Here is a 13,618-nt window from a genome sequence, read left to right as displayed (position 1 = left end):
TTCTTCCTGGTAGGATTGCCAGATAAATACAAGTTGTCCTGTTTTGTTTTGTATTTTCCCTAAATCTGGCAACCCTACTTCCTGGGCACTTTGCTAGACTACACTTCCCAGCGTCCCTTGCAGTTGCATGTGGCCCTGTGACTGAGTTCAGTCAGTGGACATGATGGGCCACTTCTAGGACTGGCCCAAACAAACCTCCCATGTACACTCCTGCATGTCCTTTTCCCCTTTTGGTTGGTTAGAAGGGAGAAAACTTCTAAGGTGACCTTGGAAGTCATGTGTTGAAGATAGCACAGGATGTACTAGACTTGACTGCGTGGAAGATCTCCTCACTAACCTGTTCACTTTCCCTGTATTGTTATATGAGCAAAAAATAATATTTTATTGTTTTTGAGCTATTGTGCATTTTGGTATCTATTACACTTGTCGCTTAAGTAGCCTACTTAACCAATAAAGATATGTAGCAGGTAAAGCCATTTTGTTGGTAAGCAAATTACTCAATAGAGAGAAAACTTAGCATGGAAGCACTAACTAAATAAGATGGGAATTATTTGTAATTTCCAAAAGCAATGCTATAAGAGTATCTCAGTAGGCCTTTGCTGTATAATAAATAACTCTAAAACTTAGTGTCTTAAAACAATGATCATTTTCTTATCTGTCTCAAGTTCTGTGGGTCAGGAATTTGGGAAGGGCTCAGCTGATCGGGGTAATATTTATTGTACAGTTCAATTCAATAGACATTTAATGTGGAAGGCCATCTTTACCATTTGGGCTTGGAGAGAAGTCAGAAAAGCAGGTGGCATGATTCTGGCCATCAGGAAGCTTATAATACTACTAGACTTGCATACCTGGGTAGGTACAAAATAATATAGAACACCTACTTAAGGTGTTAAAATCATTCATTTAACAAATATTTAAGTATCTTCTATGTGCCAGGCACTCTACAAGGTACTGGGTATAGAGCTGTGAACCAAACAAAAAAGTCCCTTATTTCATGAATATTGCTTTCAGGGGTGTGTGTGTGTAAAACAGGAAAAAAAAATCAAAAAGTTAATTACCTAGAATATTAGAAGATTAAGTGTTATGGAGCAAAAACAGGGAAGGCGAATAGGAAGTGTGTGTAATTAAAAAGAATTTTAAAAAAGAGTCAGGTTTTTACTGAACATGTTATAGAAGAGATTTAATCAAAAAGACTAAAGCACATGTCATCATCAGACTCCTCAGATTCTTCTTTCTTTGCTTCCTCTCTGGAGGGAGTGGAGGGCCACGGCTGCCACTGCTGGAGCATCAGCTGCTGAGCGGGTCCACTGGCCCCTTGCTCATGAGGCTCCAGATGTTGACACTGTCCAGGGCCTCTGCAAACAAGCCAGGCCAAAAAGGTTCAGCATTTACACCAGCTGCTTCATGAGGGCATTGATCTTACTCTCTGTGCGGTCACTTGATTGTCATGCAAAATGAGGGCCGAGTAGTCACAGGTCAGCCCATGGCGGGGCGGAGGCCATGGTGCAGGTAAGTCAGGGCTGGCACTGCTGGGCGCAGTGTAGTCACAGGATGAGTTGAGGGCCTCGCCCCAACAAGGCCTTAGTTTCCTCGAAAGGGGCCAAGCACCTTGGTGGCTGAAGAAGCAAGGGTCATTTTAAGCACGGTAGTCAAGTGCAGTGTTCCTGAGAAAGGGACCTTTGAGAAAAGACTTAACAAGGAGTTGAGAGGATGAGCTTCATGACCATCTGAAGGGAGAGTGTGTCAAACAGAGGGAAGAGCAAGTGAGAAAGCCCTCATGAAGGAATGTGCTGGGTATTTTCAAGGATCCACAGGCAACTCATTATGACTGTAGCAAAAGGAGTGAAGTGCGGAATTGGAGGCAAAGCTGGAGAGGAGACAGGATGCAGGTGGGGAACCAGGAATGAAGGACCTTGTAGGTCGTTGTAAGAGCTTTGGCTTTTAGTCTGGGGAAGGTAGAAAACCCTCGGAAGATTTGAGTAGAGGATGACATGCCAAAGATTGCTTTGGTCTTTGCATTAGGAATAATTCATAGCAAGGTAAGGACAGAAGTAGGGAGGCCAGAGAGGAAGCCGTGGTAATAATGCAGACACTATAGGTTGTTTGCTTAGACCAGGGTGCAATAGCAGAAATGATGAGAAATAACCATATTTTGAAGATAGAGACAGTTGAATTTCTTGATGGACTGAATATGTGGTGTGAGAAAAAGAGGAAAGTAAAGAATGACCACTTTTTTGGCTTGAGCCATGTGAAGGATGATGTTTTCATTAATTGGGATAGGTAAGAAATGTGATAGATCAGGTGCTGAGGGGAAGATCACATGTTTGCATGCTGATGGAATGGACCAACAGAGAGGAAAAATTTATGATGCAGTAAAGAAGAGAGAATTGTAGCTGAATAAAGAAGAGAGAGTAGGATCTCGTGCACATATGAAGATGTTGGTCTCAGCAGGAGTTTGGATGGTCCATCTACAGAATCACTAGAGAAGGAAGAGTATACGGTGCAGAAGCTGGTAGGCTGGTATTCGACATGAAGAGAGAGAACAGAATTTCTTTTCTGCTTGTTTCTATGTTCTTAGTGAAATAGGATACAATTTATTATTAGAGAATAAGGATAAGGGAGAAGACATTGGCGGTCTGAGGAGAGAGGGAAAAAGTATGAAATCATCATTAAGAGAGTAAAAGAGTCAATGGACCATAAAAAGCAGTAGCATTACCAGGTCCATTAGAAGATATTAATGGAAAATGACTCCTGTCAGCATGGCAGTGCATTTTTCTCTAGCTGTGTTCAGCTGCCTGGGTGTAGGCAAAGAGTGGGAGAAGAGTTGGATTTTCCCAGGGCTGAGGTTTTCTAAGCAGGTATAATAAATTGAGAGAGAAGCAGGAGGGTGGAGGGTATATGCAAGAGAGGTTTTTATAATGATAGATCATGGCATTTAAACAGGATCAGGGAAGTGAGGACACGAAGTAAGGGAGGGACAGTGAGCAGATGGTACAATTAATGGATTGTGTGTTCTAGTGGGGCTGAAGGATTATTGCAAATGGGCACGATTGGGAGTGAATTGGAAAGAGAGTGGATAGAGGTCTGAGTGTGGGGTGTTTAAATTTGGGGGGATGGTGGTTGTAGGTTTTGGAAAGGGTGAAGACTAGGGATTGACCCTGGGAAGATTGGCTGAGGTAGGTTAGAGAACAAAGTCATTGGAGGAGAGGAGATCAAAGATCAATGAAGGCAATGTTGACAGTATCATCAATATGGAATTTAAATCACCAAGAATTAAAACAAGCATGCTGTTAGAGAGGCAGTGAGTTATGAGCTAAATCTTTGAACCATGAGGGGAATGACCGAAAGGGCAGTCGGTAGACATCTACAACAAAGAGACGCAGGGATGATGATAGACTGGTGATATAGATTCAAAGCTGGACAATTGTAGGGAAAGGGGGAGAGAATGGTTTAGACACAGCAATGAGTAGTGCAAAGTATACTTTATCCCACTCTTAAGCCTAGGAGTTTAAGAGGCATGAGGCGGATGATAGTTACCACTTGGCACTACTCTAGGGAAAACAGGGTCCTCAGGGGAGAACCAGGATTCTGTACTGACTTTGGAGAAAAGTTGAGGATAGAAGAGATTTTACTGCTAATGGACTTAGGGGGGGCATGCAGAGGGCACAGTGGAGGGATTTCAGGAGTGGGAGAATGGGGAGACAAGACAGACACTTATGACAGACCCTCATTAGAGCTTTATGAAAATAATGAAGGCCCCTTATGTAAGGTACAGATTATGAATGATTCTGTGAGAAAATTCTTTCCCTCATCTTCTTCTGATTATGACTGTTTTCCATGAACCAGGTCTCTGCCTGCAGCAAGTAGTGTGTCCCAGTTCTCTCCTCTCTGAAATGGAGCTGGCTCCTGGAACAAGGGGAGAAGCAGAGAATAAAGGAGCTCTTGGCCAACGCTGCAGGGTGAGACACAGCTGTCAGTCAACTCTCTAGCCGCCTGCCCTGGAACAGGAGTCTCTGATTTTCTCCTTCTGTTTGGATGGAGACATCTGGGCACCTTTGGAGTAGGAAAGAAAAATCTTTGAAGATCTGATCTCAATTGGAGGAGAGATTTGGCAATGGGGAACCTTCCCACCTCTCTGCAGTGCTCAGCCCCTTTGGATTGTGGGAGAAACTGTGTCAGTGGATGGAGGGTCAACACCAATGCTCCAGCCAGACCCTTCTCTAACCAGCTATCAATGAAGATTGGTTTTTAATAGAAAAAAAAAAAGAGAATGAATTTGTATTAGGAGAGATGATAAATGGCTCTTCAGAAACATATGCACACTCACTCACAGAAAACATAATTGTTTTTGACTGTTTCATGGCCTCCCTGGTGGAGCTGCCATTTTGCAGATGTCAGTGGCTTGAAAGGGACTCTCTCCATGCATGAAAGAGAGAGAGAGACAAATTCTTGTTCTGTAGCAGGGTGTAAGCAGAGCACACCCTAATGCAATCAGAGACATCATACCACTGGAGGTGGTCTTCCCAGTTGAATTTTTGTTTTCCAGAATATATCTCTTCAGCAATCTTGTTTCCTGGCTGCTTTTACCACCAACAAAAAATAAATAAGTTGTGTAAGAAGAAGATGGGCTCAACCCTGCCATTACCTTTCATTTGAGTTTTCTCTTTCTATTCTCTCAGCACATATCTGCCAACATTTCTACTCCTAAAATAAAGTTATGTGGGGACAAAGGAAAAAGAGAAAAGAAAATAATTTCCTCAAGCCTTGAGAATGAGGAGATTCTGAGAGTCATAAAGGGAAGCATGGAAACTATTTTACCAGACAGAGTGACTAGTGCATGGAATAATGGTGTGGTGGTAAAATCTATGGTCTATAGTTTTGACTTTTTTCCAGGTTCAACTATGAGGCCTTGGGATATTGACTTCTCACAATGAGTTGCTCTTTGGCAGACTTGATAAAGGACTAATTCTTAGATCTGCAAATACTTTTCAAAAGCAAATGAGCAAGATAGCCAGAAGGAGGGCCAGCAGGCTGAGGGAAGCTGCACAGGACAGGAGTTCTGCTAGAAAGACACTGAGGACAGGCTAAGGAAGAGGATCTGCAGGAGGAGGGCATTTTTGGAGATCCTTGGCTACAGAGCTATTGGGTTCCTTTGCACAATTTTTGTTATGAATCTGGAAATTATACTTGTCCATGGCTACCAGGATCCTATTTTAAGCCTCTTTCAGCTGTGCATGAAGAATAACAAAAGTTGCAAGGGAATTAAACTTAAATTTGTATTTTCTCCATCAAAGTCAGTCTTAGCCCATTTTTGCCTTCCCTTAACTCCCTGCTTCCTGAATGTTCTTGTCTATTTGTGAAAACTCATCTCACTTCCCATTACTGTATCATGCTTGGTTTCTGGTGAATTGCTACTTTCAATTACACTCTCAGGTTATTTCTGGGCTCTTCCTAAGAATGAAATATTCCACAGTTCTAATTTACCAGATGAAAGGCATCCTAAAATTGAGGACATACATGAACAGTAAGTTACATGATAAAATTTTTATCACATAGTTCATTTTAAAATTAAAATTAATATAGAAAAACTTTTTGGTAATTAATAAAGTATATTTACAATCCCTATTCAGGTTTGGATGATTATAAATAAAATATCTAATAGTCATTTGGTACCATGCAGTTTACAGAATATTTTAGTGTCTATTATTTATTTGATTTCACAACAGATCTATGAATTAAGAAGGATAGACAATAATATATGCATATAACTGGTGAAATTAAGGCCTAAAAGGGTGAATCATACAGCCAGTAAGAACTTGAATCCCAATCTGCTGACTCTAAGCAATGGAGATTGAAATAATTCATGTAAAAATAAAATCTGCTCTTGTTCATAAACATTTTCAGGACAATACTTTACCATGCATTTTCCAGTCTCCATATGAGGCTGGCAAACGTGGGTGCTCTCTGTTACCAGGTTCAAGGTGTTGTGAGGATGGTCCAAGCATGGCCTGTGGCAGCACATGAGTGAGCCTCACTGGTGGTTCTGAGCTGTGTGGCATTGCCCAAGTCCCCTCATCTCTCAGCTTTCTACATTGTAAAATGGGAATGCTGATGCTATTTGCACATAAGTTATTACTTCAAAGGCAGTTGAGTTGATCTAAGGAAGTGACCGACATGAAAATGATTTGTGGATGTAAAGTCTACAAAAGCCATGGATGTTGTTCCTCACCACCATCTAGGAAGGTCTAGGAAGGAGGGAAGTGAGGTTCAACTGGCCTCATGGAGCTCAGGAATGAGCTTTTCTAAAGTTTCTATTTCTCCTATAAAATGAAAGAGAAGAGAGACCACGTGAAATGGGCAAAGCTTGTCTTAGGACACGCTCATTCTGGGGCATCTGTCAGGCCCTCTCCACTATTGTCTCCCTGCCCCACTCCTAGGTCCTCCTCCAAAGCTGATACTGCTGGAAAGTCATTTCTTCTAAGAGATAGTTGATAATTGCTTGAGGTCTTACACTCCTTTTCTCCAAGTGCTGTTTTCCATCGATACAATACTCAGAGAACCCATAAGAATGACTCTACGCTGGTAGAATTTTGGAGTCATTGCAAGCTTCTTGGGGGTAGGAATATTTTTATTTTGGACTCCCAAGAGACAACATGATTATGGCTGCCTATTACCAAGACTGCCCCTACACGGAGACTGTCATATTCTGCATTACCATCATGTGCCATATGGGAGTGTATTATAAATCCCAAAGGGCATTTATTTTTATTAAAGTATAACTTACATAAAGTAAAATGCACCATTTAAAATACTGTACAGTTCAATAAGTTTTGACAAATGTATGCAACCATGTAAGCACCACCATGGTCAAGATAGAGTTTCCACGTGCCCCTTGCAGTCAATCCCCTGCCCCACCCTTGGCCCCATGCTGCTTCGTGTCATAAGTTAGTTTTCTTTTCTCTAGAATGTCCTATAAATGGGTTCATAGAATTTGTAATCTTTTGTGTCTAGTATATTGTTGCCGTAGATTATGACATGCTTTAAGCAAACAAAATTCATCTCATGTACATACTTTCTATATGAACTATACATTTGTTGATAATCTGAAATTTATTTATTTATTTTTTGTTTCTTTTTGTCAAGACAGAGTCTCACTCTGTCACCCTGGGTAGAGTGCAGTGGCATCATTGTAGCTCACTGCAACCTCCAACTCCTGGGCTCAAGCAATTCTTCTGCCTCAGCCTCCTGGGTAGTGGGACTACAGACATGCACTGCAATGCCCAACTAGGTTTTTTTGTTTTTCCTTTCTTTTTGGTAGAGATGGGGATCTCACTCTTGCTCAGGCTGGTCTTGAACTCCTGTGTTCAAGCAATCCTCCCGCCTTGGCCTCCCAGAGTGCTAGGATTATAGGCATGAGCCACCACGCCTGGCTCAATAATCTACAGTTTAGTGTACTAAGTGAACTCTTGGCTAACAATAGCCCTTGTGACCATGGTGGCCTTTTATGTGGCCTTCTTGTTCTTTAAGCAGAAAGAAATATTTCCCATTTTAAAATCTTGGTTATCTTTAGGCAGTTGTTAACTGCTAGTGAGTGGTAAAAAATTTGGGGCTAGGGGAGTTTGTGGACTCCCCTATCTCTATTTGCACAGTTATTTTAATCTTACATTATGAAACACTTTTGGTGCAGATAAGTTGGTGTGTACGTAAGGCAATTATGGTTCAATCAAGTGGCATTTACTCAGTTTTTTAAACATAAGAGTAACATATGCTTACTGTAGAAAGTTTGAGAAATAAAAAGAAAAGGTCAAAAAAAATTTCCCATATTCTCATAGAGAATAACATTGAATTTTTTGGTACATTTATTAATATTTCTAGCTTTTTCCTAGACATAGTTTTTTTTTACATAGCTATGATAGTACTGTATATAAAATATTGTCCTCTTTTTCTTTCTTTCTTTATTTTTTTTTTTGAGACAGAGTCTCACTCTGTTGCCCATGCTAGAGTGCCGTGGAGTCAGTCTAGCTCACAGCAACCTCAAACTCCTGGGCTCAAGCAATCCTCCTGCCTCAGCCTCCTGAGTAGCTGGGACTACAGGGATGCACCACCATGCCCGGCTAATTTTTTCTATATATTTTTAGTTGTCTAGCTAATTTCTTTCTTTTTTTAGTAGAGACAGGGTCTTGCTCTTGCTCAGGCTGGTCTCGAACTCCTGAGCTCAAACAATCTGCCAGCCTTGGCCTCCCAGAGTGCTAGGATTACAGGCATGAGCCACCGCGTTTGGCCTACTCTTTTTCATTTAATATTTTATTCTTGGCATTTCTCTGTGTCATTGAAAACTCTTCATAAACATACTTTTAAATGTGCATTAATAGCTTACCTAATAAATGTGTGTGTGTCTCTGTGTGTGTGTGTGTATGTAGATAGATGGAGAGAGTTACATAATCCAACAAATGAGATTTACAAAGCACTAGGGCATCTTCCCTTTAGAAAGGATCCTGTGTGATTCCTCAGTTTCTTCAGTATGTATGGACTGCGCTTGTAGCAGAACACAGCCATACCTGCTTGACAGAAGGAAGCACAAACTGGCTGCTAAATCGGACTTCAGTGATGTAGACATTTCTTCCTAATCCTTCTTTATTAACACCTTAAGCTTGCCTACCAGTATTTGGGCTCTATGTGTGTGTCAATTTAGCCATGCTTATGTGAGACTACTGGTGAGTTTTCATCTATGGGATCTCAAAAGGACAGAAGTGATTGAGATAGGAGACTAGAGTGGTTCTTCCAGAGTTATTTTGCTTCCTGATGGCAGCTAATGAAGAATATGAGCAATAAAATCTTTGCCTTCTCACCATCCCTCTAGGCTGAAGGACAGAAGCCCTGAGAGATGTAAGTGTCAACCAGAATGGCTATAATATTAAAAGTCTCTGTGTCTGTATTGGACGTTCACTGAGTTTAATAGAACTCAAAAGACACCTGCAGACAGGCTGATTGGCAGCAAGATCTAAAATACATTCAAGAGAAAACCTATGGAGAAAGAAATGAATGACCTGAATAGGCCCTAAATTGTATATGGAGTAATAATATTACTTCCCCAGTGATACATGGGCAATATGACAAATGCTTAAAATTTGGTTCAATTCTGCTTTATATTTATTGAATACTGAGCTGGGCACTGTGGGAAATACATAAGATGTGACTCTACAGTAATGTGACTGATTTTTTAGAAACATGAATTTCTAAGTCCACATATTCAAGTATGTGCTTTTCTTTGAGAGTTTAAATATTTTTCCAGGCTGGGTGTGGTGGCTCATGCCTGTAACCCCAGCACTTTGGGAGGCTGAGGTGGGAGGATCACTTGAGGCCAGGAGTCTGAAACCAGCCTTAGCAACATAACAAGACCCTGTCTTTACAAAAAATAAGAAAAATTAGCCAGGTGTGGTGGTGCACTTCTGTAGTCCCACCCACTCAGGAGGCTGAGGCTGGAGTGCTGTGGAGCGATCACAGCTCACTGCAAAACTCGAACTCCTGGGCTCAAGCGATCCTCCTGCCTCAGCCTCTTGAGTAGCTAGGACTACAGGCATGTGCCACCATATCCTGCTGATTTTTAAAATTTTTATAGAGACAGGGTCTATTTATGTAGCCCATTCTGGTCTTGGATGCTTACCCTCAAGCAATCCTCCTGCCTTAGCCTCCCAAAGTGCTGGGATTACAGGCATGAGCCACCACACCTAGTCCAGGATAGTTTCTTGAAGTGGGTGGGTGGGACCGATTTGAACACAGTTCTGGAGAATAGAGATGACATACATTGCTTCAGTGCACATGAACTTTAAATTTGTATAATGGTTACACATTTTCTGTCTAAGGCATGGCTGCATTGTCTTCTATGTTAGAATGCAAAATACTTAGGGCAAGGGATAGTACTCTTATCCTTTTGTATTCCTCATAGCATGTAGCAGAGCAAAGAATGTGCTCCTCAGGGTCCATCTCAAGTGTCACCTCTTCTCTGATGCTTTCCATGACCCTCTCCAGAAAGAGTTGTTACTCTTGATTTCCATATCATATTCTTTTAAACAAACCCTGTGTCTTAGCCTACGTGGGCTGCTATAACAAAATAACATAGACTGGGTCGCTTAAACAGCAGACATTTATTTCTTGCAGTTCTGGGATGTTTAAGACCAAGGCGCCAGTTGATTCTGTTCCTGGTGAGGATTCTCTTCCTGGCTGGCAGATAGCTGCCTTCCTGCTGTGTTCTCACATAGGGGGAGAGAGAGACAGAGAGAGGGAGAACAAGAGTACGGACGAGCACATGAAAGCCCTCCTATGTCTCCTCTTGCAAGGACACTGATTCTATTGAATCAGGGTTCTAACTTTATGACTTCATTTAACCTTAATTACTTTCTTTCTCCAAATACAGCCACATTGGAGGTTAGGGCTTCAACATATGAATTTGGGGGAGGCACAATTCAGTCCATCACGCCCTGGGGCATATTACTTATGTTGTAATAATTTGTTTATGTTTATGGTCTCCTTAGATGTGATGCACTGTGCTAGGCATTGAGGATCACAAAGATAGATCCTGCCTTCAAGGAGCTTGTTGTATTAATTTTCTATTGCTGTTGTACACCACAAACTTAGTGTTGTAAAAACAACACAAATTTACTATCTTACAGCATCGTGGGTTAGAAGTCTGACACATGTGTCACTGGGCTAAGTGTCAGCAAGGCTGTGTTCCTTTTGGAGGCTCTGAGGGAGAGTGTGTTTCCTGGTCTTTTCCGGGTTCTAGAGACTGCCTGCATTCCCTGGGGGGAGGCTGGTGCACAGAACGCAGGACAGGATTGTAGCTGGGCATCAGAAATGAACTAGAATGAGGACACAAGTTCCACCTAGAACTTTTCTCTATTTTCCCACTGCTCCCCTCTGTGTCTTTTTACTTTTCTCTTTTTCTGACGATCAGCATCTTTTGCATCTCCCTTCTATGGTGAAAACATTACTAACTGTAGTTGCCAATTTTACTCCTCATAAATTCAGTCACTCAGACAAAGGGCAAACTCTCTCTCAATTCCATATTCCTGGGAAAGGGCTTTGATAGGTGCAGCTCAAGTCAGGTGCCCATTCTGGCACACTTGGCTGTGACCAGGGCTCAGTTTTCCTTCATGCCTCTCTATCTTCATGGCTGCTCTGGCCACATGTGGTGCATGGAGGAGTGATTCTTAGAAAAGTCATCCTCGGCAGATATTTCAATAGGCATCCACGTTAGTGGAGAAGATGATGCATGCAGATTTGTTTTTCTTTCTCTCCTGTTTTTTTTTAAATTGAAATATAATTTACAGTGAAATGCATAGCATTTAATGTTTAGTTTGATGAATTATGACAAATGTATACCCACATTCCAGTCAATATATAAAACATTTCCATCACTCCAGAAAGGTTTCTCATGCCTCCTACAATCAGTCTCCACCCCTCAAAGGCAACCACAGTTCTGATTTCTATCACCATTGAATAGTTTTGTCTGTTGCAGAACTTCATATAAATGAAATCAAACAATATGTTCTCTTTGGGCTTTTTTGTTCTACATTATTTATCTGAGACTCAGCCACGTTGTTGCTATATCAGAAATCTACTCTTTTTTGCTGCTGAGAATATTTAATTGCATGAATATATCACATTTGTTTATTAATTCACTTGTCGATGGACATTTTGGTTGTTTTCAGTTTTTTTTGTTATTATGAACATTTTTGTACAAGTCTTTTTGGGGTTAAAAGGAAATTTACAACGTTAAATACTAGAATTAGAAAAGATGAGTTTTGCTTTGAACAAATTGAGTCTGAGGTACTTGTGGGACATTCAGGTAGTGAGGTCTGGGACCCAGTTGGAGTACAGTATGGTGCAGGGGAGAGAGATGGCTAGCAATTTAGATTTCTGTAGTCTCTAGCCTTCAAGTGAAGTTAAAGCCATGGGAAAGTCCTCAGGCAGAGCATGAAGCATGAGACAAGACAATGCCCATATACTAAATCCTGAGGAGTATTGATATTTCAGAAGCAGATGAAAAAGGAACCCTCTGTGGAGGCTAAGAGAAGCATGGCCATTTATCTTTGTTTCTCTATCACCAAGTGCAGAAAGCCCACACACAGTCACTTCTCAGTGTGCTTATTTAAGAGAACGGGTGCAGAGTGCATAGTTCTTGACAGACTCTATAAAAGGAGATGGATTGGGAGGGCGAATGGCATGAGGAGTCTCACAGGCCAAATGAGCCTGGTATTATAGATTGAAGGGTGGGATGCAGGTAAACCCTACAGACTCTTTCTACCTTTGCTTATGCGGGGAAGGGGAGGACGAGTCATTAAAGATAAACAGTTAAGTAAGGTCAGTTTACTCCGGGCCTTAGATGGGGATGTCAGATTGAAGAATTTGGGCTCCAACAGGCCGGCCACCAGAAGAGGAGCCACTGAGGATTCTGGAGTAGGGCGTGACACATGAGATTTCGTTTTGGGGGGTGTACCCTGGAGATGCTGCTGCCGCCGCTGCTGGTGACAGTGTTGTGTTGTTGCAGTGGTAGTGCTTTCCACCGGGCTTTGATTTGGTTACTGCCGAAAGGGAACAGCGCTGCCGGCTGATGATGATGACATGCCATTCTCTGACCTAGTGCTGTAACTTTCCTCTGAGCCTCCGCCGCAGAAGACGCAGGCCATGGCATCTGGCCGCAGCTGGGAGGCAGTGCGTGCGCGCCCGGGCCAGACTGCCCTGCTGGGAAGCCCGGGGCGGGGCGCGGGCGGGGCGGGGCGGGGCCGGCCACGCCCCTGCCCGTCCGCGCAGGCGCGCTGCGGGCCGTTAGCTGTCAGGAGCCGAGCGGCGGGCTGGCGGCGGGATCCGACGTCTGCGCCAGAATCCGGCGAACTGAGCCCAGCGCAGCAGCAGCAGCGGCAGCAGCGGCAGCCAGGGCAGCGCGGCCCCGACTCCGGCCAGGTGGTAGAGGCCAGCAGGGAGCCGCCGGCAGCCGGCCGCTCAGGCAAGATGGGGAACCGGGAGATGGAGGAGCTGATCCCGCTGGTGAACCGTCTGCAGGACGCCTTTTCGGCGCTGGGACAGAGCTGCCTGCTGGAGCTGCCGCAGATCGCCGTGGTGGGCGGCCAGAGCGCCGGCAAGAGCTCGGTGCTCGAGAACTTCGTGGGCAGGTGAGCGCGCGGGGCGCGCAGTGGGGATGCGGCCGGGATGGGGAGACCCCGCTCCGGGCCGCCGGAACGTGGACAGGAGACGGGAGCCAGAGGGTGGACCAGGGACTGTGGCGCAGTGGGGGGCAGAGCTGTGGTGTCCGTGGGGCGGGCGGGGTCCTCCCGGCTCCGGGCATCCTCCGTCCCCCCCGCCCGGTGGCCCTTCTGTCTGCCTTTCATCCTGCGATACAAAGCCATTTCCTCCCCGTCCTCCGGTCGGGGAGTCGGGGGAGGGGGTCCGCCCCGGGATCGACTTCCCCCCCACTTGGTGCGTGCCGGCCCCGGGCAGCCTCCTGCGTAGCGCTCCGGGCGCTCCCCGGTCCCCCTCTCCTCTGTTTTCCCTTCTCAACATCCCCTTCCTCTTCCTGTCACCCTCCCCAGGCTCTCCGCGAGGCAGGGCGGGGGGGGGG

At 43.9% G+C, this 13,618-nt stretch overlaps 1 protein-coding gene and 1 pseudogene across 8 annotated transcripts in view; one reads left to right on the top strand and one right to left on the bottom strand.

The window, feature by feature from the left end:
* Nucleotides 1-1,180: 1,180 nt before the first annotated feature.
* On the bottom strand, nucleotides 1,181-4,340 carry LOC123635310 (annotated as a pseudogene).
* Nucleotides 4,341-12,823: 8,483 nt separating this feature from the next.
* DNM3 (dynamin 3) overlaps nucleotides 12,824-13,618 on the top strand; it is a 534,534-nt gene continuing 533,739 nt past the window's right edge. For 5 of the 8 annotated variants that reach the window (XM_045547359.1, XM_045547360.1, XM_045547357.1 and 2 more), the window contains exon 1: nucleotides 12,827-13,172. In XM_045547359.1, the coding sequence (XP_045403315.1) occupies nucleotides 13,012-13,172 (161 nt within the window). In that variant the 5' untranslated portion in view covers nucleotides 12,827-13,011. Of the gene's footprint in view, nucleotides 13,173-13,618 lie in introns of all 8 variants that reach the window. The other 3 variants (XM_045547356.1, XM_045547363.1, XM_045547362.1) reach the window with 1 other exon arrangement.

The sequence above is a fragment of the Lemur catta genome, chromosome 3 (assembly GCF_020740605.2).
Source record: "Lemur catta isolate mLemCat1 chromosome 3, mLemCat1.pri, whole genome shotgun sequence".
In the NCBI taxonomy this organism is placed as follows: domain Eukaryota; kingdom Metazoa; phylum Chordata; class Mammalia; order Primates; family Lemuridae; genus Lemur; species Lemur catta.
Note: the sequence above shows the minus strand (reverse complement) of the source record. Positions and strands in the feature narration are given on the sequence as shown.